This window comes from Rhodamnia argentea, chromosome 8 (assembly GCF_020921035.1).
Source record: "Rhodamnia argentea isolate NSW1041297 chromosome 8, ASM2092103v1, whole genome shotgun sequence".
Taxonomy (NCBI): Eukaryota; Viridiplantae; Streptophyta; class Magnoliopsida; order Myrtales; family Myrtaceae; genus Rhodamnia; species Rhodamnia argentea.
The window spans coordinates 9,268,662-9,292,605 of NC_063157.1; the positions used below are offsets into that span (position 1 = coordinate 9,268,662).

The 23,944-nt window shown below is 41.8% G+C and overlaps 2 protein-coding genes across 3 annotated transcripts; one reads left to right on the forward strand and one right to left on the reverse strand.

The window, feature by feature from the left end:
* Positions 1-8,555: 8,555 nt before the first annotated feature.
* On the forward strand, positions 8,556-12,218 carry LOC115736652 (BTB/POZ domain-containing protein At3g19850). 2 transcript variants are annotated; one of them, XM_048284630.1, is made up of 3 exons: positions 8,556-9,089; positions 9,197-10,348; positions 11,534-11,665. In XM_048284630.1, the coding sequence occupies exons 1-3, from the start codon at positions 9,027-9,029 to the stop codon at positions 11,621-11,623; spliced, it is 1,305 nt and encodes a 434-aa protein (XP_048140587.1). In that variant the 5' UTR covers positions 8,556-9,026; the 3' UTR covers positions 11,624-11,665. The 2 variants fall into 2 exon arrangements, with proteins under 2 accessions (XP_048140587.1, XP_030524311.2); XM_030668451.2 differs by having other exon boundaries at positions 8,560-9,089; positions 11,634-12,218.
* A 2,743-nt stretch (positions 12,219-14,961) lies between these two features.
* On the reverse strand, positions 14,962-20,707 carry LOC115736651 (inactive leucine-rich repeat receptor-like serine/threonine-protein kinase At1g60630). Its single transcript, XM_030668450.2, has 3 exons — positions 19,075-20,707; positions 18,505-18,984; positions 14,962-15,859 (listed from the first exon to the last, which is right to left on the reverse strand). The coding sequence occupies exons 1-3, from the start codon at positions 19,961-19,963 to the stop codon at positions 15,201-15,203; spliced, it is 2,028 nt and encodes a 675-aa protein (XP_030524310.1). The 5' UTR covers positions 19,964-20,707; the 3' UTR covers positions 14,962-15,200.
* Between the last annotated feature and the right edge of the window lie 3,237 nt (positions 20,708-23,944).

Here is a 23,944-nt window from a genome sequence, read left to right on the forward strand (position 1 = left end):
CTAAATGGGTCCAAAACTCATTTAATAACCCACAAGTATTTAAATGGATCATAAATAGGTCATAATAAACTTGATAGCCACCATAATGGGTCGACAAATTATAGATGCAAAAATAAATTGATTATAAATGGGTCCATTATAAATCTATTTACAATCCACTTAAGACAACCCAGAGGCCTCTAGTCTTTCTCATACTTTTTTTTTATTTTTAAAAAAATATTAATTTTTTTCTTTTTTTCTTCTTAGATCGACAAGGGTCACTGGCCTTAGGCGAGGGTCGCGGCCCCGGGCGAGGGTTACGACCCTTGCCGGTGATCACCGAGGGCCCCACCCTCACTTGCGGCCCTTGCCGGTCTTAGAAGAAAAACAATAAAAACATAAAAAAAATTGAAAAAAATCAGATTTTTTAAAATAAATAAAAATAAAAAATTAATAGAATGATATTTTTAACAAGAATAAAATAAAATAAAAAACCTTATTATTTTAAAATAAAAATAAAAAATTATCCACAATGGTTTAGTATTATAAATTTTCCAAAGATTTATAAGAAATAAGTTTTTTTAGATTGGATTAAATCTAAAAGTGTTTTAGTAATATAAGTCGGGTCGTGTATGGGTCAAGAAATTTGCACTACATATAAATAGGTCATCACGTGTTAATGGGTCATTTGGGTTGGACCATTTATGACCCAACCCGATCCACCTGTTTGACAAGTCATATGTAACCTTTTTGCCTAACCAACCCAAGTTATTTTCCTTTCGGCCTGTCCTATAATGAGTCTCATGATTTTATTTTCGTAAGTTCCAATGTTAGTTCAAGTAATTTCCATTTCGCAGGTTTGTTTGACTTCGATATACAGCCCCACGGCATGATTTTATGTTGCAAGTGTAATTTGATCTTGTTTTCGCGCTCTTACAATTTTAGACGTCTATGAGGAGCCGCATTGTGTTTGTGATTGTGCCGCTTGCTCTCAACTCTGATGCTCGTAACCAATCTTTTGCGAACTATAGGCTTTGTTTCTTTCTCGAAAAATGAGTGATTAGGAAAAATATTTTCTTAAAAATGATGGCTCATATCACTTACAAAAATGAATAAACGAAAATTACCGTCCACGAAATAACTATGAACATAAATTGTCGTGAATAATGTAAATGTTTTTTATTGGCTAATTATTTTAAATGATGCAATCGATCATTTTTAGATAAACATTTTCCGAACCACTCATCTTTCACGAAACAAACGGAGCTATAGTTTCGTAGTCAGGTACAAGCCAAGTTTGATCGGACTTTTTCTGGGTAATTAAGACGTTAAATAGCATTTAAAAGGGGGCAAAAACAAGAGGCTGCAATATGTGTTTCAGTTGTTTGAACGCCCGTTTCTTGACTTGGTGATTCAATTTTACCGGACATTCTTTGCTTCTTCTATGTTACAATTTTCCGAATGACTTCAACGGACGCAGATACTTTGTCCTAACTAATCAGAATGTGGAAAGGGTTTTGGCTTTTAAGCATGTTTGGGATGACTTCCTAATTCCAACGTACTTACTGGGCGGCGATGGATATTTGACTCCCATACATAAGCTGAAACAAAGTACATTGACTTTGTCTCAAAGGTGCATTCAATTTTACCCTCTTAATTCGTTGACCCGCCAGTGTTGGATTTGCCCGGGGAAAACGTAGCAACCGTGTCTCCAACTCCCTGGCTTCCGTCCTCCACGGAAGACTTTCTAGAACAGCTCGGGCCACTTCCTTGCACGGACAGCTAATTTGATGGAGAATTCGTGGTGTTTTTCCTCAAGTTAAACCCAGTAAACTCATAATCTAATTCGGAATAGAGTGTGCAGTGACGAGACTATGGAGCAACTCCAATCTTTCGGCGCACGATTCAACATTCCGTTGATTACTTGACTACGCTTTCAGATTATCCAATCGACTCGCCAAGTCACCATAGTACCTTTGATCATGTCACTCCCCGAAAACTCGTCAAACAGTTAATGGAAAGTTGACGTAGTACTTTTAAGAAAAATATTACATGATTCCTTACTTTTTATGCAGTGTGTTTTGTTATTCTTGTTGAACTCAATTTCGACGGAGTGAGCAATGAAAGCAATCGACAAACTAAATGATTTGATTAAAAATATTCAATTTGGCATGGTTTGATTGACCGCTTATCCTCGACATCATGCTCGAGAGAGAGAGAGTTTGGGCCTAGACGGGCCTAATTGGCCATCGGTCGGGCGCACGATAAGGTCTGTATCCGATCTTGTTAGTCCACCATATTCATTCATGGTGTCAGTTTGTCCAACCATCTTTGAGAGGAAGCCCGTTCATGAGAGCCGGGCATAGCTAGGCGCCGACACAGTTTAGGCTCTGCCCTTGCTCGGCCTCAACCATATTCAATCATGCTTTCAGTTTAGGTCGACTCGACTGGACTCGATTCTGTACCTTGCATTTTATATATGGTGTGTTTCCAAGATCACCTCTCGGGTCGTGCCCGTTTAATTCAGAGGTGTCAGGTAGAAATCACTTTCTAGTTAATTCGCTCAATTGCAAATCCCCGTATTCTCTTTCTCTCTCTCTCTCTTAGGTGTACTCTCTTCTATGAATTCCAGGACACAGGAAAGAAGAAGCTTTCCTAATATTACACACACCACAAAGGCCATGGGATAATCCAGAGAACGATGTGCCAGAGTGTAATTAGCATCTTCCATGGGTGTTTGTGATAATCTCTCTCCCTTCAGGATTCATGCACAGGTCATCCATGCGCATCACCGAGCCGAGTGCCGCATCATGCTCCGTCGATCCTCGCATGCACGGTCGCTGATCTCGCCGAGCACTCCCGTGAGTACGCCGAGCCCGGCCCTAGCTGTCGCCGTCAATCACCGTTCAAACTTGGAAGCTTATCCCCAAGATTAGGTAGCGATTTCATCCGAGAATATTTAGAATATTTGTTGCCTAATTTGAATATTGCATATCTAATCATATTTCTTGCAGATATTGTCACACACATTTAGAAATGCAGTCTTATATATAAGATAATATTGTGTTAAAGATAACGCAATATTGCCTCATAGATAACCCTGCACTTTATCTATTGTTTACTCCGAATCGAACTTTTTATTTATCTACTTTATCCCTTGATTTATGTCTGCATTTATTCATTACACATTTATTTGCTTGTTTATTTTATTGTTCATAATGCATGCTCCCATGATGTGCCTATGTCCCGAGGAATATGTGCAATAGGGCGAGTATCTGACTTGCACTTGCACATGAAATCGTCCACCACTTCCACTACTTGTGGATTGGGTTCATGATTTCAAGAAATAGAGTTTTACTATCCGACCCAGAATATCTGGATATGATTGTAACTCTATACGAGAATTCATCATCCGACCCAATCTACAGGGTATGATGTGAATTAAATCGAAAATTCGGCATAACAGGTGTATTATGGGCAATATTTGCTATTTGCTTTTTTGAAATAATTGTTTACTTAGTTTAAATCGTTTGCTATAATTTTTTTTTAAAAAAGGTTAGACATTGCTTAGGTTAGAATGCGTTTTTATTAGAATTGCATGTTAAGATAATATTTTAACATGGGATTACACTTTGAGAAATCAATTTCTTAACTTACATTAAATGTAATCTTTCTTAGAACATATTTTTATTTTAGTAGCTTATTTATTTCGAATTTCATGGAAAAAAACCAAAAGAAAAATCATCATCATGTTTAGTTCACATAGCTTAGGTTTCATCATTATGTGTATGCCGTGTGCCACGTGTGTCAATTTAATGTCATAGGTTTTGCCATGTCATTAATTGCATTACATTTAGTATGAATGTCTAGGATAATTAATTTAGAATGAATGCTAGGTTCATTTAATTATCATTATGTCATCGATTGCATGCCATATAATTTGCATGTTTAGTACTTTTTGCTTGTCATAATAGCGTAGAATTTATCGTTATGCAAAAAGAACTAGGAACATTTAATTGCATCTCATATAGTATAGCCTACATTCATTTAAACCCAAAAAACCGAAAAAAAGATTTCTTTGATGCGATGCTAATTAGAAATCATGTTAGTACTGTCTGAATTTACTTTTGCTTAAGGACAGTACACTTCTATCCCTCGCTTGCAATTTTTTTATGCTTTCATTTATTGATTGTTCAATAATGTCAGCACACCTGCATGATCACGACTTTACTCTAAAAGTAATCAAGCTACCTACTAAATGATTTTCATGAAATAATGGTATCGAAGGGCATTAGAGAAATTTAGTGTAATCAAGTCCCTAAACTAATAAATCTCTGGTTCGGAAATGTAAAATAATATCTCATTATTTTACTTAGGTATCTAATCAACCTAGCATAAATGATTAGTGGCGACTCCTATGGAAGAGTTTGGGAAAACTCGAACTATGTTATTTAATTTAATTAACTTGGTAATCCATCATTCTAGAAACTCAATTTTTAGGTCACGAAAGAAAGTTGTCCAAAAAATTTCTAAACTTAATGCATTTTTTTCAATTTAATCTAAACTTTTTTAATTTTGTTAATTAAGTCATAAACCTTTTCGATACCAATTGAGTTCATCTAGTCAATTTTGGCCAAAAATCGCTAGCATGGATGCCGATTGTCCTTTGTGGCATGCTCGGCACTGACATGAATAATTCTTAATAATATTTTAATATTTTTAAAATTCATTTTATTTTCTCTTTCTTTTTTTCCTTTTCTTTTCTTTTTGTTTACATCTCTGGCTGACGAGGTTGTAGGCCAACCACAGCCAGCCACGGGTGAGGGCCTCCGCGCCCTTGCCAAGATCTAGGCGAGGGTTTCGGGCCCTCGCCCGGACCAAGCAAGGGCGTTGCGGCCCTCGTCGACCCATACGTGAGGGTGTCGGCCCTTGCTTGGATATGAGCGAGGGCATGACTCCCTCGCCGATCCTCGTTCGTGGCTAATGATGGTCGACCGGCAACCTAGCCGGCCATAGATGAAAGAAAAAAAGAAAGAAAGAAAACGAAAAAAAAAAAAGGGAGAAAAGAACAAACTATTAAAAAAATAAATAACAAAAAATATTATTAAAAATTGTCCACTCAACATCGGCCATGTCACATAACCGCCGGTGTCCACATCAATTATTTTTGGCCAAAATTGGCCGGACGAACTCAATTGGCAAAACATGAAATGTTTAGAACTTAATTGAAGAAAATAAAAATAGGACAAGTTAGTAAACGTGAAATAAGTTTAGGATTTTTTCGACAATACTTCCCGCCACTACCGCTTTATTTGTTCTTGAGGCCCGATTGACTCAGACGGGCCGAATGAGCCATCGGGCCCATGATAAAGTCAGCATCTCTAGCTAGATCTTGTCTTTCAACCATCTTCTCTGCTTTCAGTTTGTCCGGTAACGAGAACCAAAGCATAGCCAGGCCCCATCGACGAGAGAGTTTGGGCTCTGCCATATATTCGAAATCGATAGGCCTAGTCCACGCTCTTCGGCCACCCAAACTTTCACAAAATTATCTTTGGACACTGATCGACTCGACTTGGCTCAATTTCATACCTTGCATTTTATGGTGTTTTCAAGATCATCGTCTAAGGCCACTGTTGTTAAATCGGAGATGTCGGGTAGAAATCACCTTCCTGATTGCATTCATAAACTCTTCAATCTTCTATGCGGGCTCCTATATTCCTCTCTCTTTCGCATTATCGCTTTTAAGACTTCCAAGAAGCTAGAAACAGAAGCTCATCTCCCCTTTCTACTCCTTCCAATTCTATTACCATCCCAATCGATCATAACAGAGGAACGACTCTTAGCTCGAAGAAGACCCGAGCAATGCCAATCTCATATTCAAAAACCAACCACGACAAGAAGGCAGCTTTCCTTCCTACCGCCTCGAGAGCACTGAACGACTTCTGCCCTCGCTCTCGTACATAAGTAGGGTTTCACATTTAATTAAGCCATGGAAAGGACATCCAATTAGGGGGGATAATCCGAAAACCATGTGCCGCAGTGTAGTTAGCATCTTCGATGGATGTTTATAATAATGGCCGGTTCATTAGGGCTCACGGAAATGGAATTAGGACCAAGGTTAGGTTCGGCTTCCCAATCACTCTCCTTTCTTTATTTGGAAGGTCTCTTTTAAGCTGGAGTGGGCTATTAGGGCAGAAATCCTGGTTTCAGCTCATGAAAGAATCTCGTTCCTACACATTCTGTAGTACCTTTGCAGACAAATGCTGCATCACATGAAATAATGTCATTAGATCTGTCGGTTGATTATGTTAAGGAGAGATTGACTAGGCATTCGATGTATTAGCACAAAATCCAATTCTATTATTGTTGCGTGACAAACCAAACATGAGAATGGGATCATCATTCCATTCCCATCTCTCATTTCTTAAGTTGCCATCAAAACAAAACAAAAAAGTGGGTGGATCATACCCAAGGCTCAACCTGCTTCAAATCCTATTTCATTCCGACTTGAGTCGATCATGTAAAATTGAGGCAAAATCTAGCTATTAGTATTAGGAGACTAAGAATCTTAATCGGCTATCGAGCTCACAAGTAGCTAAGGGCCTATTTGGTAATGCTCATATTTCTCTGGTTCCTATTATTTTGTTCCCGGGGGAAAAAAAAATAGAAATCTATTTGGTAACGTCAGTCAATTTTTCTGTTCTTGAGAGCATATCGGAGGCTAGGGAACAGATTTGGAACAGAAACAAACAAAAAAATCTACTTCTTAGTTCTCGAGAACAGAATTAGAACAAACAATTTCTGCTCAATTTTTTTTTTTTTAAACAGAATTGTTACCAATCGGACTCTAAGTGTTATCATAACGTGAGACTCACATGCAAATGAGAGAGCCCTTCTACGGGGTTAAAGAGGTATCTTGCTCTTTTATTTGAACATAAAGAAGTGTGAGGAGAAAGGACCGGTCCAATAATCCCTTTTGAAACATTGTCCTAAAGATATTGCACACACTATGAAATGGTTGATTTGAGTCATGCTATTTCACTTGTGCGAAACTTGAAGGTTTGAGGCTGACTAGCTAGTGAATAGAGGTGGCAAAATGGGTTTAGAACTCATGTTTTAACTCAGATCTAATGGTGCAAGTCATAAATAGGTTTCTTTATGTTTTAAAACTAGAATTCAGTGGGTCATAAATGGTTGAAAACAACTTAATGGGTCTTAAATGAGTTGATAACTAGTTGAAAACAACTTAAATGGATCTTAAATGAGTTGATAACTAACTTATTTCAAACCCATATAAAAAATTGTAAAAGTTTTTGCTCGTCTTCTAGTAGCCCTAATGCATCAGTTAGAGTTGGAGATTTTAGGGCAGCATTTATAATTTTCTATTTTTTTAATTTTCTGATTTTTCATTATTTTATTTTATATTTCTTTTTGGTTTGTCTTTCAAAAATTGTCCAATAGATTTGTATTGCATGGTAGTGTTTTAGCAGTATTAAATTTTTTATAAGAAACAAGTTTTCATAGAATAGGCTAAATATGGAACTATTATAGCAATATGTGCCGAGTCAAGAATGCATTAGGTATGAATCACTATATTTGTATTATATGAAAATGAGTCAAAACGGGTTAAGTGAATCAATTTGGGTCATATCATTTTTTACCCGACCTGGCCATTTGACGGAACTACCAATAACCATAGCCTTCCGACGCATTTAAAGTTCAAAAATTCTCTCCGGACCACAATAAAGCTACCTAACAACTTTTTTTGTTTTTTTGGGCTTAGATGAATGGCGATTAGTTCAAGCCATTATAATATTGAATATGCGAGAGTTTCTAAATGAGGTGCTTCGTCCACTTGCATTGGTTTGGATTATTGGGAATGGTAGAAGAAACCATGAACTCCTATACACTCGATACCGCTTATCCAAAACACACGCGAGAGGCAAGACTCATTTTTTATTTCATCAAATGCCGATACATATTAAGAGAAAAATCACCGATTAATCATCGGTTTTGATATCACATGTTGGGCAAGTATATGCGATTGGACTTATATTCACTCAACAATCTAAAGCAATTCATTATGGGCCAATGAAGATATATTAAGCGCTCAACACTGTATCCATTCGGATCCATACGGGGAAGTGTTTGTACAACGTTCATCTCATCAAAGGTCAAATGCCCACAACTGAAAGCACAATTTGCAGATGTCACGTGCGTTTTTCGACAGGCAAAAGATTATTGAAGGCCGCCTACTCTTTGTAGGCTCTGATCATTATTGATGTGCCAGAGCAAGGCCTACCGCATCCCCCATTCATTGGCAATGGCAGTTTCTGAGGCATAGATAGGCAGCAAATCTTAACTTTCCTATAACTGGGGTGACTTGTCAGATTGGCTTGGATAATACTTGTTGGGATTTCTGGTCACCCTTTTCCAAAAGTTTGTCCTTTCGACGGAGTTTTGAACATTTAAGTTCGATTTTAACCCTTTCCAATGCTACACAAAGTCCTCCAAATTTCATCACTTTGGTCATCAATTTGAATTACCAAGCTTAGCATCAAATAAAGACTCTCTCTCTCTCTCTCTCTCTCTCTCTCTCGGGGTCCACCTTCACGTGTCCCGAATGAGGAGCACGTAAATCCAAATGCATGGAGAGAAACTAAACAGCGTATGTGCCAAGCCAAGGGAATACCAAGAACTCAAATGGAGGGGCTTATACTAAGCGACAAAACCCTGCTCGCTCATCACTTTCTTTCTTTTCTCTTCTCCAATTCGTTGTACCAACGTGGTTGTCTTCCCCTGTTTTTGTAATCCGCAATCTGAAGGAGGAGAAAATATTCTGTCTCCCATTTTCTGTTCTGCTAAAGAACAACGCAGCTCGGATTGTTTACAGACGCAAAGAGAACCATATGACAATACAATAGCGCGGGCGTGATTCGAGTTCTGACACCTGTAACTGAGCCACGCCACCAAACCCAATTTTCTGCCATTGAAATATATAACAGCCTTGAGCGTTGCTTGTGGTGTCATTCGATGCAAAGAAAAACATGTCGCTGCACTGTGACCTGCAGATTCACGTCAACGGTCAACAGACATTCTTCCTGGACGAGGTAAAGCTGAATCGCTCCAACCGAATTCCTCCTCCTTCTCCCTTTCCCCTGTCTTTGCTCTTCCAGTTCTTGATGGAAGTTAATAGGCGCCTCCGGTTTCTTTGCAGAAAATCGTATCGGCCTACTCGGGGAGGTTGAGGAAGATCATCAGGCAAGAGAAGAGGAGGACCCAGATCAAGAGTTCCGGAATCGAGGTGGACAACTTCCCAGGCGGCTCCGATGGGTTCGAGCTGGTTTTGAGGTTCTGTTACAACCGTGGCGAGATTGGGATCACGGTCTCCAATGTGTCCCTCCTTCACTGCTCTGCAGTCTTCCTGGGGATGTCCGAAAAGGTCGCCGCTTCTAATCTCATGCCACAGACTGAGAAGTTCCTGGAAGACATGTTTTACTGGTCCTGGAATGATGTGATTGCCAGCCTCAAGAGCTGCGAAACGTTCCTCAGCTATGCAGACTCGGTAGGCCTGCTCCCGAAGCTCGTCTGCGCGCTGCTGGCAAAGATCGCTCAGAATTCAGACCTTAACCTAATTAATTCCTCGTCTTCGTCGTCGTCGTCCCCTGAAATGGCTTCCAGGTTCAGGTTCTCCTCTTCCGCAAAGACGACGCCCGACTCCAAGAGCCCATCTCGGTCGAGCAAAGCATGGTGGTTCGATGATTTGACCATCCTGTCTCCGCTGATAATCGAGATGGTAGTCAAGAGCTTAGGGGCTCATGGGAGCGAAAACAACAGCCTGACCCTCACAAGATTCCTGCTCCATTACCTCAAGACAGTGTCTCAAAGGAAAGGCAACACGACAGAGTTTACGGCAAGCACAAAGTCCGACTACATCGGTCTCACAGACACGGTGGTCCACGGGGTCATCCTGGTGGGGAAAACTGCATTTTCTTGCCGGGGGCTTCTCAGGGTGCTGAGAATCGTGTCGGGATTCGGAATCAGCAAAGATTGCAGAGTCGGCCTGGAGAGACTTATCGGTGGGATGCTCGATCAGGCAACTCTGGATGACCTCCTGGTCTCTGGCCATGACAGAGGTGTTTATGATGTGAATTTGGTGGTGAGGCTGATCAGGGTGTTTGTTAATGGCGATGGCCGGTCCGCACAGAAGATCAAGAAAGTGGCCAGGTTGGTGGATAAGTACTTGGGCGAGATAGCCCCAGATCAGAACCTCAAGATGTCCAAGTTTCTTGGCGTTGCAGAGAGCTTGCCAGACGCTGCAAGGGACTGCTATGATGGGGTCTACAGAGCCATTGACACATTCCTTGAGGTGAACAACTTCGTTGCCTTGTCTCTCTTTGCTTTTTCTTATACATATGTTTGCCAGATAACAAAAATGATTGAGAACCATGGGTTGGACATGAAAAGCTAGTGAGATGAAAGATGATGAGAAAGATAGTAGATAAGACAAAAGATGCTTTTGCCATAATTGTCTTATCATCCATTGATGGTTTCTATCACCTAAAGTTTCATCTTTTCCCGTTTGGTGCTTCTAATCCAGGCATGTAAGGCTTCAGTGAGGAATATCTGCATTTTTTTTGTACTTCTGCTTTTTCTTATACATATGTTTGCCAGATGACAAAAATGATTGAGAACCATGGGTTGGACATGAAAAGCTAGTGAGATGAAAGATGATGAGAAAGATAGTAGATAAGACAAAAGATGCTTTTGCCATAATTGTCTTATCATCCATTGATGGTTTCTATCACCTAAAGTTTCATCTTTTCCCGTTTGGTGCTTCTAATCCAGGCATGTAAGGCTTCAGTGAGGAATATCTGCATTTTTTTTGTACTTCTGATTCTCTCGGAGGTACCAACTTGCTGAGAAGGTGTTAAACACTCTCATATTATACTAAAGATAGAATTTTTAGGGAGTTCCAATGCTACAGCATAAATGGCATCCTTTTTCATGGTTCTGCAGCAGACATCTTGTGAAAACGTTAATTCAGAGCAGCATCAGTAATGTAGGGACCAAGACACTTTCACATGAACTTCATGAGTGCTGTTCGTCGAGCGCGATTCAAAAGGGTAGGACAGTTTTTCCGGTCACTAACGTAACTGCATCATGTCTTGTCTGTGGCCCAGATATGACTCGGCCAATATCAAAACAAATCTGCTTCTATTAGTTCATCTCTCTCTCTCATGCCTGTTGCCCAGTTTTCATTCACGGACGCTTAACTCGCTGCCGCTAGTTAGCGCTTTCGTGAATTGTCCTCTACTTGAGAGTACACCTGCATAATACAATCTTCTATTATGCGCAAGTGTATCAACTTGATTATTCAATTCACGCCCACCTTTTGACAAGAATGCTCTAGTATGATCATTGATTAGAAAATACAAAACTTGTAGGACCAACCTGAATGCCCCGAAACATAGGGAATCATTCACTTGTTGGAATGTCCCAATAAATGCGTAGGCTGCATCCAATAGTTCCATGAATTGCCTGTGTTTGGGAGTTAAATGTTCAAGCAGTGGAGTCGCCCAGCATAGTTAATCATCAAAACAGATCAATCATTTGGAACAATTTCCCTAATGTTTTTGGCTGATATTCTGCAGTCGCACCCAAGCCTTTCCTTCGAGGAGCGGTCCAGGCTGTGCAGGTGCCTGAACTACGAGAAACTAAGCCTCGAGGCCTGCAAGGACCTGGCAAAGAACCCCAAAGTCCCTCCGAGAATCGCTGTACAAGCACTCATGTCACAGCAATCCTATGTGCAGCCTGCCAAAGACTTCCTCCCACAAGAAATCGCGAAAGAGAGCCCCACAACCATCGACGGGCAGATAGTGGTCTATGGCGGGATCGACACCGAGAGCGTCGAAGAGGAGAACCATGACATGAGGATGAATCTGCAGAGGATGCAGTGGAGGGTGAATGAGTTGGAGAAGGTGTGCAAGCAAATGCGGGGTCGGATGTCCAAGATAGTGAAGCACCCAAGTAGCAGCAGTAGCAGGAGTTTGCCCAGACTCTGTTGAGATCAGAGGCCTTTGCCTTTTTTGTTTCTTACATTTTGACCTTCAACTTTGCAGATATGTTTGTGGCTTGATGTGTAAAAGTTGCATTCCAATGTGGTTTGAGATGGGAAACATGTAGATTCCAAGTTTTATCTGTAAATTATTTACTCGAGGAATTGTGATTTTCTAGAGGGCAACTTGATCCTCAATCATGGACCATCCCAAAAGAAATTATACAATAAAATAAAACTATATTATTAAAAAAAATTAAAAGATCACCAAAAATCCTAAGATATGTTGACTGTGACACATTTTCCAAACTTTTTTGTGACACAGAAAACTTCAAGCTTATACCCGTGTCACACATTTACTCCAAATATTTTCTTGTGACACCAAAAACCTCAAACTTATACAAGCGCGGCACATTTATCCCAAATTATTTTTTTATGATACCAACAGCCTCAAATTTATAAGCATGTGACATATTTTCCTACATTTTGAGATAAATGTGTCGAACGAATGTAAGTTTAGAATTTTTGATATCACAAGAAAAATTTTGGGTTAAATCTGTTATACCAATACAAGTCCGTGGCAAATGTGTTACATTGATACAAGTTTCGGATTTTTTACGTAAAAAAAGAAGAAGAGAGTTTTGGATAAACGAATCAAAATTGGCATATTTTAGGATTTTTATGACCTTTTACATAAAGCAAAAAAAAGAAAAAACGCTTTTCACGTGCACTTGACATAATTTAATAGTGAGCATAGCTACAAAAAAGACTATTGGCTGAGAAGTGTTTTGAGGGTCGTGTCTGTCGTCAATGTTCGATGTTCATGTGACTAGTAATGCCAGCACAAGTTTAGTCCCGTGATTAGCATCATCTATAGCTTCAAAAATATGAACTTTTCTGAGCCAATTAACAGATTATTTTTGTCTTCCATCATCTTTTGCTGTACTAGTTCGTGCATGCAGTACTGGCTTTTTTTTAATCTTACACTCCCGTGTTCTTCCCTCGGACAATTCATAACGACTTGCCATTTGCAATGTTTTAGGATTCAATTGGACCGTCAGATTATTTTCTTGGATAAATGGCTCTTTTTAGCAATCTCATCGACCATCCACGAGAATGATTCTTGCAGAGCAAATCATTGAGAAGATCTTGTCACTGTCAATTGCTCAATTCCTCATCTTACAAATAGTAATTGTGTTAGTGATCCGTGTACTTTTGGTTGCAATTTGCCATGTGGAGAGTCTCGTGAGTAACGAGTGTTAAAAGATTGCCCGAATACGAAGTTGCCCATAAAACAAATTAGGGGTGAGCGGTTTCCGATCCGGTCCGGTTCCCATACAAAATCGGGAACTAAACTGGTGGTCCCGGTTCCCACTTTTCGGAACCGCGGACCGGACCAACCACCCTCGGAACCGAGAACCAAACCGGACCGTCGGTCCGGTCCGGTTCCCCAGCGGTTCTAAGGGTTTCCGGTTCGCGATTCCGAAGAGTGTATGCACACTTTGATAGAAGACGTGGTCGAGCTCAAGGTTAAGGAAACAAGGGTCGGTGTACCACGAGCTCGGCGGAGTCAAGGTCTCTTCAATTGGCATCTCCAGATCGAACTCTAAATGACATAAACCTAAACAACAAGTAAATGTTAGGTTTGTTTTTTTAAAAAAATTTTAAAAAAAAAAAGGACCGGTCCGGTCCTGGGCCCTCGAACCGGACCGCCCGGTCACCGGTTCCAATTTTAGGAACCGGGAACCGGACTGGATCCCCCTAAAATCAGGAACCGGACCATCGGTCCCGGTCCGGGTGGTCCTTTTTGCTCACCCCTAAAACAAACCAAACATATAGGTCCTTTGTTTCGTGAAGGATAAACTATTTGGGTGGGTGCCAAATATGTTGGCGGTGTTATGGCTAGCTCTATAATATGGACGGGTAAAGGGGTTATATAGATGCGAAAGTAATCAGATGATATCAGGTGCGGTATGCTTCTATCAAACGAATATGTAAATATGTAGAGAGAAATAGAAGAGTTGCAAGCTGATCTTTACAGTGGTTCTATTTAGATCAACCCCTTGTCCACCCTTTCAGACTAACCGACACCGGTATGCTGAATTCTATTAGTAACATTTAAGAGGTTATGATGAAGCTTGTGCTGCTTCTACCAAAACTAGTAGATCACACTACCAATTCCCTGGCATTGCCACTACTACGAGGCTTGTAGACTTCTCAATGTAAATAACAATCGTTGAGTCGCTCTTACTGATAGTCAACAATTTTCTCAACAAGAGTGTAAGAATGAGTATCTCTCGATTTATAAAAAAGTTCCCGCGATTCATGTATCTTCAACATGTGCCAATCTTCTTATATAGTTTTCAAGGTCCACAATGACAGTCCAAAAATCATCTTGAGATAAGTTGTACAATCACCAGGAGATTTGTTCGCTCGTACAATCAAATCTACTCAGTAACCGCGAAACTTCCACGGAATATAACAGCTTATATGTTAGGAACTTAACAGGCAAAAGGCGAAGTCTAGTGCTAGTTTCATACGTTTCCATTTGATCACGTCCTTACTTGAAAAACAGAACTATGCTTCGGTAAGATTATAGGGCGAAGTCTTAACACAGAAGCAGAAAGCAACTTCTTGTAAGAATAATAAGATGCAGTGAGAATAATTTAAGGACAGCAAATACCAGGAGTTTCAGCTGACAAGTTTATGACAACAACTATCCATCGATGCAACGGCGAGACCCAATGAATCGGACAGGTCAAAAGAGTTCGACGCCATGAACAAGACAGTAGAATCAACTGCAAAAAGGAAAAAGAACACAGAAAGGGTGGAGTTTCATCTTAAACAGGTATTGGGTTGCACCTTTGTTGGAGTCACTGCAAGAAGATGGCAATGCATAAGAGCTTCTGAACTTGCTCAACGTGTTTTGAACATTCTAAATTTCATTAGAGCCATTTACTCAAAAGTTTCATTCCAAATTGTCCGATGCAATCAAGTTCCCCGGACCTAAATGCAGTCATCGTGAATCGATAGGAAGGAAAAAGAGCACCGGAAACAATGGTGAGGATTTAGTATCTTTACATCAACAGACTTATACCGCCTGGTACTGCAAAAAAAAAAATCAAATTAATGGGTGGAAAAGAGAACATTGGAGCCTAAGCCCTCATATGCTCAAGTGTTCTTCCCTGGGCAAGCTCTGCACCGTGTCTGACCATCGCCCCGGTGAGTGATCGCTACTGTTGGACGAAACTTGAGCCTCAGATCTCGCATCTCTAATCATCTTCAGAACCTCTCTCATGGCAGGCCGGTTCTCAGGGACAATGGACACGCAGGCCATCGCTATGTTCAAGAGAGCCTGAAGTTTTTCTTCAGAGGCCTCATTACTAGAGGCAGGTTCGTCCCCAGATTCCGTTTCCTCCTCACGGACCGACCGGACCCACCTCGGGATATCCGATCCGTGCGCCTGCACGAGGTCCTGAAACGGGGTTTTCCCCGTGAGGAGCTCCAGGAGGAGGACGCCGAAGCTGTATACATCCGTCTGCTGGGTGATGGGCCTGCGAGGGTCCCGGCACTCGGGGGCCCTGTAGAAGAGGGAAGTGGCGCTCGGTTCTTCAAGCGAGTCGGGGTCCCGGAACGACATGAGGCCGTAATCTGTGAGGCAGGACTCGAAGTCGGGGCCGAGCAGCACGTTGGAGGATTTCAAGTTCCCGTGTGTCAGGCCGTGGTTTTGGTGGATGTAGAGCAGTCCAGTCGCCAAGTCCTCGGCTATTTTGAGGCACGAGGTCCAGTGAAGAGGCTTGCCGCCACCTGAAGTCCTTGATCCTGCAGAGAGAAATGAAATTTCCATGTAAATTCTGCGCAATAAACATGCTTCACCGACTATCTGCTCTACGTATGTTCAGCGCACAAATTCGAATCAGCAAGCGATCAGTGAATCCACCCAACATGATTCAGCAACAACCGGCCCTGCGCGCTAGGCAATCTTACAATCTCGGCGATTACCTTCGATGTATTGCCCGCAACATAGCAAAAGTTATCCAATTGAATATGCAAAAGATAGAACTGGTGGTGACAAATGAGATAAGAACGGTATGAGAAATCCAAGTCGGTAGCACCCAAGAGCAAGACGAGAGGACTAGTACGAGACAGCAAAACACTCACAAATCTTCTGACAATTCCAAAAGAAAAAGCAAAAGGAAACAGATGCAACGAACAACGACCAGACCAGAGACTGATAAGCAGAGTGCAGAGTGATGCAGCATGCACACGTCAATGTGAAAATACTAACCAAACACTCACCGGTGACAACATTGTCATGGGATTTTAGACAAATTTCATGCTGTCAAAAAGCCTTTTTCTCGCTTTTTTTTTTCCTTTTTCGACGTACCCAGTCTTCGAAATTCGAAAATCAAGCATTGACGCGGAGGCGACGGGAGGACAGCAGGGAAAAAAAAGGTTCGCCTCACGAGATCAGCAATGTGCAATCAACCAGTAACCATCCTTGGGAGAAACGTCCACAACCTCTAGTTATTGCACTGTAGCTGCTCTGGTGTGTGCTAACGCTCATTGTTCAAAGATCCCAAGATGGGTTTAACTTTTCGTACTTAAAACAGCGGCAGCATCGGACATTTTCATGCAGCCTAGATGGTAGATTGATCACTTACCAAAAATTCAGGGTTCACATTGAACAACTTAAAAGTTTAAAGACAACATTACGCATTTGACAAAAGTTTGGGGACCTCCGTGCAATTATCCCAATAATGAAACAACCCCTCCGGACCCTTCTGTGATTAGCTTGTTCATGATTTTTTTTTTTGGCCCTGACAATCAACCAGACAAAGCTTTCGCTTCGTTGTCGTATCGACTGGAGGTGAGAAAGAGCCCCACCAACAGTTTGAAGTCGGCGTCCTCACGAGACAACTTTAAACATGGCGGACGGTACAAAAGCGAGTTGGCAATTTCGAAGCACACTTTTTCTAAGAAAATTTAGATTATTATTCTAATTATAAAAAAAAAGCTAAATAAAATGTCCTTGTTTACCTAACAGACTTGAGATTGACTGGTGGATATTAAGAAGATTTCGATTTACAGAGTCTATGGGTGAAATTCTTTTCAGCACTGCAAAAAAAAAAAAAAAACCCAATTTTAGGTCAAGTCTCAAATCTGCCCAAGACTTTTTTTGTCTCAAAAAAAAATTCCCAATTTTAGGTTCAATCCCAAATCTACCTCAAACTCTTTTTTTGTATTAGAAAAAACCCTAAACTTCATGTTCAATCTCAAATCCATCCCGAACTTTTTTTGTTTAAGAAAAAATCACCAATTTTTACTCTAATCTCAAATCTGCTGCATTAGCCAACTTTCCAAAAATGGCCGTGTGGTCGTCCCTAATTCTCACATCCTAGAACGGATTCATCTAGGATGATTTCTCTATTTGGGTGGATTTAATATCGGCTAGGAAATGCCGCATCAAATTGGAACTGGGCCACAGGGTATATTTGAGAGCATATGAAAAACTTGTGATTTTTGTTAGACAAAAAAAAAAAATCGTGGCAAATTTGGGAATATACCTAAAAAAGGGAGAAAAGCAAAAAAAGCTTTCATTTGTTTTAGAGAACAATCGAAGGATCCTTATTCATATGAGTAAATCTAAATATGGCTAAAGGAAGAAGTACATATCGATTGAAATGGAATAATCCAAGAACGTCGTTGGAGTGGAAAAATTACCAACGAAATCACGGACCACTATTAAGGATGTCCACCATCGTCAGATCCGTGGGTCCCGCGAGAGGTCGAGCGGTGTGGGGCCCACCGATCCAATCAATGGTTCCCCCCAACAACGTTATTTTTAAATATAAAGCTTTAGGATGACAACACAACTCGACCAAAACATCGAACGTGTTAGTTGTTTTAAAATAATAATAATAATAATAATTCACCAAGATTCACGTGAGGTTTTTTTATTTTATTTTTTTAAATTATTTTTCCGACGAGCAGCTTTTATCGAAAGATGTGTACCTCACAAAAATTCATGACCAACATGATTAAAGTTTAGAAATCCTAAACTCCAATTTATACATGTTTTTTTTTTTTTCGCTACACAAATTTTCTCCCAGTATCATTCGATTTTTCCTATATATAAAAGTTTGCCTCCCATTTAATCAAAATGCTCTAATTATATGCTACATAAAAATAAATAAATAATGGGTGAGAATATTCCCACAGATTATTTAAGATTATCACATATGATATATGCACATGCACATAAAAACAAAATAAAAATGGCAGACAAAATCGGGTCCCCTCTTTTTTTCATTTTTCTTTTTTTTCCATAACCAAATTTGATTGGCCAATTAATTAAAGCAGGGCCCCCCAAAAAAAAATGAAAAATTTAATACGAAGAGCCAAACGCAAACATCAAATGGACCGACAGACAAGACCAGCAATGGGGGAGGGGTGGGGGACATTACCGTGGATGAGAGTGAAGAGGCTGCCGTTGGGGAAGTAATCGTAGACCAGCAGCCGCTCCTCCCTCGCCTGGAAGTAGGCCCGGAGCGGGACGATGTTCGGGTGGCGCAGCCTCCCGAGGCCGTCCATCTGCCCCCGGAACTCCTCCATCCTCGGGTACCGGGCGTCCTTGAGCCGCTTCACCGTCACGATGTACCCCGACTCCATCACCGCCTTGTACGTGCTCCCCAGCGTCCCCCGCCCCAGCGTCTCCGCCGACGCCTTCAGCAGGTCCTCCAGGCTGTACCCCATCTGCTGGTCCCCGGCCCCGAGGAACACCAGGCTCCCCAGCCCCTCCCCCTCCCACGAGAACCCCGCCGCCGCCGCCGCCTTCCCCGCCCCGTTGTTGTTGCTGCCCGCGCCGCCCCCGCCGCCCCCGCCTGTGGCGGATGCTTCCCCTGCCTCCTCCCCTATCTCGACCCCGCCCTTGGATCTCACCTCGCCTAGTAATCGACATTGGGTTAAGACATTTGGCAACGATTTAACTTGACGCGAATCGGTAATCTGAATTTGACAAGTAAACATGAATTGACCTGAAGTCTTCCTCTGTCCGCGACTCCGGCAGATCAAGCACAGCAGGAGCAGGCAGATCAACAGCAACGCTAATCCACCGGCTGTTCCTGCGACGATCTTGATGAGCCTTGAGCGATTAGAATGCGATTTCTTCGCCGTCGGGTTCTTGGGATAAGCAGGGCTCATAGACGGGCCTCCTGACCCAGTGCTGTTGCATGGATTGCCGAGCGTCGACCCGCAGAGATCCACATTGCCAGAAAAGCACGAGGCGTTGAACCTCGACAGTGCGGTAGTCGCCGGGATCTCGCCGGATAGCCGATTGTTCGAGACGTTGAAAAACCGGAGGCTGGTCTGGTTCAGCGGGGGGATCCCGCCGGTGAACCCATTGTCCTGCAAGTAGAAAACGTATAACCTCCTCAGGCTGAGGACGGACTCGGGTATCTCCCCGGAGATGCGGTTCCCGGCGAGGACGAGGATCTTGAGGCGGTGGAGGCCGGTGAGAGAGGGGGGGAAGCCTCCAGAGAGGGCGTTGCCGTTCAGGTAGAGGGACTTGAGGTTGACGAGGCCAGAGAGGTCGGGGATATCGCCGGAGATGGAGTTGTCCTTAAGGCTGAGGACGCGAAGCTGGTCGAGCCGGTTCAGGGCCTTCCCGTCCAACGTGCCGGTCAAGTTCAAGGACTCTAGGACGAGCTTGGTGACACGGCCGTTCATGCAGTCTCTAACCCCCGGCCAAGAGCAGACGGCGTTCGCGTTCCCCTCTCGCCAGGGCAGCGAGTTGAGGGGGTCGACGGCGGACTTGAGAGCAAGCAGAGCCTCGGCGTCGCCTGATCTGGCAGTGGGAACTAGTACAGCGAGGAACAAGAGCAAGAGCAAGAGGAGAGAGGAGTACCCCGAAAAGAAAGACCCCATTTTTTCGAGTTTTTTTCAATCAGCTATAGTTGAATCAGTATGGATCGATCTTGAAGAAGAGAGAGGGAGAAAAAAAATGGGCCCTTCAGATTCATCGCTGTGAAGAAGAAAAAGAAGAAGAAGAAGACCAAATGCTTGTCGAAATGTGAAGAGAGCCTTCATGATGATGAGGGGAGAGAGAAGACCCGCCAATTTGGGTCATTTTCAGAGAACCTAAGTTCGTGCTTTCTTCTCTTCTCGTTGGACTGGACTGCTAAACGACAAGGCGTGAAAAGGGAAGGAGCTGATTGGGGGGAGGGAGGGGCAATAAAGAAAGCGCATCTACTCAAAACTGTAGCACCAGCTGCTCTGCTTCGGCTGCTCTTACGCCGACCACTCACTCTCAGCCGCGGATGGGGGAAATGGGGAAGAAAACAAATATGAAACCCTAGAAGTTGCAGTTGCAGAGATAGCATTCAAGGGGCGAGAGAGGGAGCTCCAATGGTGGGAATCGGACTGTGAGCTCTCTCTTCTGGCACATTCCATTCAAATTAGGAGAGAGAGAAACAGAGAGAGTGGGGGGGTTGTGTGCAGCATCGTTTCTCCCAACCTTTTTCTTTAATGGATGGCATGAACTCACGGATTATTACGGGGGCGGAGGACGCACAAGCACAGAGGACAGAGAGACTTTCACGTGAGCTGAGCTGATGATCTCAGAACCCTCTGTTTTCTCTCATCCAACGATTTCTTTATTTCGCCGAAACCTGCAGGCATTATTGAAACCAGATAATCATCCCCCAGTACTAAAAATACACACCATCTTTTACGATTAGTTTAACTTTAAGTACTCTTGATGTCCCCCTCTTCGCTTTTTAGTCACAGCTGAAACGGAGCTTTTGAGGCTGCTGCTAAACAGTCGCCGCTCCCAATCATCGATCTTGAAACTTCAGAAACAGGGATCGAGCAGCCATGGCCGAGATCGAACGACCCACCATGCTCTGCCACTGCGATCTGAGCGCCCGCGTCGCGCCTCTGCAACCGCAAGCATCGCGGCGAGAGAGGAAGGAAGGAAGGAAGGAAGCACGAGAAGGGTGGTAACTCGAAACGAAAAGCCCTTCTTCGATGATGGCTTTCTCAGGGAGGTCGATGCAGCCGGGAGAGAATCAGTCCATTAAAGCTCTGTTCTGTTAGAAAGGGGAGAGAGAGAGAGAGGGGTATTGGTGGAGGGCCTCTTTCGCAGAGACACCATAAATACAGGATGGATCAACAAAACGTTGGGCTCAGACTAGATCGCAGCGGGGTTCTGGGGTCCAGAACTTCCATTTGACCGAGAGAGAGAGGACATGAAACGCTGAAAAGAACTAATGTTAATGGTGGGTGCAGGTGTTTCTGAATTCTGATTACCTCCTCGGCGGTCCCTTGTGCTCGAAACATTGCCGCAGCGATCGAGAAGGGTGGGAAAGTTCTGGACGGGATCCCGGTCCGTGGATTGGATACGTCCTCCGCCGTCCAATTCGATCCCATCCGATCCGATAAGATACCCCGTAGGATTGAGCTTCTTCGCTTGCGACTCAACGAGCACGGAGAATTCGTGGGTCAAGCGCACGACACAAACTCGATTGTCCAAACCATCGTGTACAAACATTTCTATACGCTCTTTACCAAACAATCGAATAGCAATTCAATGAGGAGCAAACTACGAATAAATTGTACTTTGTGGGCTAGAATGCAAATGAACCAGACACCACAGTAATGGGGTGCGGGCGTACCACGTTTTAGAACATGACACCCTAAGGTTGGTAGTCATGATATAATAAAATAGATATGTTTGGTGTCTGCTCAAGACCAAACAAAAATGGATATAAGAAGAATATTTTCCACATAAAATTATTCCAAGGAAGGTGGGATAAAGATGAATAGATCTAATATTCATAATATAGGATTAATTTCTCTCTAATAACAAACTTCTTAAATTAATTAAAAAATAATATTTGAGTTCTAACAAAAAAAAATTAAAAATAACAGAAATAAGTTTTCATTTATTACTATATTTATTTAGATATTTGAATTTCTTCATATCTTATCATATAATAAAAATATGTATAATATTCAAATTTATTACATATTTGAGGTATTTTTGTATTTTAGGTTTATTAATATAGTTTACTCTTTAATAAATTCTTATTAGAGGAAGGGAAAAACAAAATAAAAAATAAGAGATTTTTTATAATAAAAAAAGAGAAATATATAATAAAAATGAAGCATGCAAGGGATTCGTAAGAGATTCTTACCATCTCCGTTTATGCAATTTTTAAGCTCATTTACACTAATATGACGTTTAAAAAAAATAATGAAATTGATAGAATGTGACAATATCCGAATTTATTTATGCGATTTATCAAATAGTGGATAGAATATATCAAAATTCCTGAATTTTATATCATATCATATCATATCATATCATGTCATATCATGTCTAGTCTTATCTCGAGCGTAAATCCGGACAATCAAATGTTGCCTAAAATATGGTACAACGTATATCAACCGAGGCGGGGGTGTATAGTTAGTTGGGGTATTAGGAAAATCGCATTGAACTTCCATCAAATTCGCCCGGAATTTAGGTTTATCCAGAAAATCAATCATCCCCGCAAAATCTCTTCTTCAAAAATGGGTTTAAGATTGAAACACGTGTCTATTTACTTCTTCTTCTTTTTTCGAAATAAGACTATCGATACACAATTTGCCCGGAGTTTAGCGCATCGAAGTTTTTTTTTTTTTTTTTCCACATAGATTGGCCCTTTGATCATTGAACCGGTTGAAGTGGATAAAGTGAGCTTAGAATCATACCTGAACTTTGAGAATTGGTAATTACAGATAAGCGTACCTTCTTGATGGAAGATTCACCGGATCGGTCTAAAGGAATGATAACATTCGAGATAATTATCCTCCACCTCAATTCAATCGTAAATATTTATAATTTTTTTCAATTTAGTTTTAAATCTTTCTGCGATATTCCAATATAGTAGCCAATTTTTTCTGAAAATCGCTGATTTGGTTGTCCAGTCATCGCCGACCATCCTACACAATACACGCCACATTAACGATTTCATTCCGGTGAAAATTAGCCAAAATGACTACATTGAAATTAGGAGTGATTGAACAAATTTTCCCGTCAACCTTCCCGGGAGGGGATTCAAGCGGTACCCGGGCACGTGGATTGCACTTTAGGGCATTTAAATTTGCTAATTCAAACTCGCCATCGTCAAACATCGACTTTCTATTGTCGTGTTGGATTTTCTGTTGCCATGCGTTGCTATAGCTATTGGCATTTAAAGCCATCCGCAATCCGCGAGATGGACAAAAATGTCGCAAAAAGCGCGGCAAGGAGATGATCTTCCATTGGCAAATTGAATAGAGAGAGACAGAGAGAGGACAAAGTAAATTTACCTGATTCAGCGAGAATCACATAATAGCTCCAAGATTAACGGTAGCGGTAATACTAGGGCCCATGTTGCGCTATTAGAAAAGTTGCTTGACCTAAGTAAGATTGACTAAGGGCTCACCCTAGCATGTCTCTAGTTCGTACTAAGAAAGTCCACACGAAAGAAAGAGGTCACGCTAGACTTAGCCAAAAATGATGGGAACAGTCAGCGGCATTCGAATTTCCTGAGCCCGCCACGGGAGGTCGGGATCTGTAAATAGAAGAATCAAAGGAAGGAGAGGCGCAGGCTCGATGAGATGGTTATGTCGTGCCACTTGAGCGTTAGTCTTAACACTTTAATACCCTTTACTTTACTTTAATCTCCGATCTTGCACTTTGGATTTCCTTTAGATTCTAGCTTTACGCAACTTAATTTTCACGCATTTTATCTTCTTTTTTGCCTCCATTCGGGTCAATTGTAACCTCTTGTTTCAATGTATTCTACGGAGGTAAAGTGATATTGGGAAAGAGAAAAAAAAAAAAAAAGTGAGCACGACATTTGATATTTGGGATAAGCGTAC

What these genes read in the sequence shown, in the direction of transcription:
- LOC115736652 (XM_030668451.2), top strand. Translation starts at nt 9,027, where the DNA reads ATGTCGCTGCACTGTGACCTGCAGATTCACGTCAACGGTCAACAGACA. An exon ending in AGACATTCTTCCTGGACGAG is followed by an intron (nt 9,090 to 9,196) that starts GTAAAGCTGAAT and finishes GTTTCTTTGCAG; the next exon opens with AAAATCGTATCGGCCTACTC. An exon ending in CCATTGACACATTCCTTGAG is followed by an intron (nt 10,349 to 11,633) that starts GTGAACAACTTC and finishes GATATTCTGCAG; the next exon opens with TCGCACCCAAGCCTTTCCTT.
- LOC115736651 (XM_030668450.2), bottom strand. Translation starts at nt 19,963, where the DNA reads ATGGGGTCTTTCTTTTCGGGGTACTCCTCTCTCCTCTTGCTCTTGCTC. An exon ending in CGGACAGAGGAAGACTTCAG is followed by an intron (nt 18,985 to 19,074) that starts GTCAATTCATGT and finishes GTCGATTACTAG; the next exon opens with GCGAGGTGAGATCCAAGGGC. An exon ending in CCTCTTCACTCTCATCCACG is followed by an intron (nt 15,860 to 18,504) that starts GTAATGTCCCCC and finishes TTCTCTCTGCAG; the next exon opens with GATCAAGGACTTCAGGTGGC.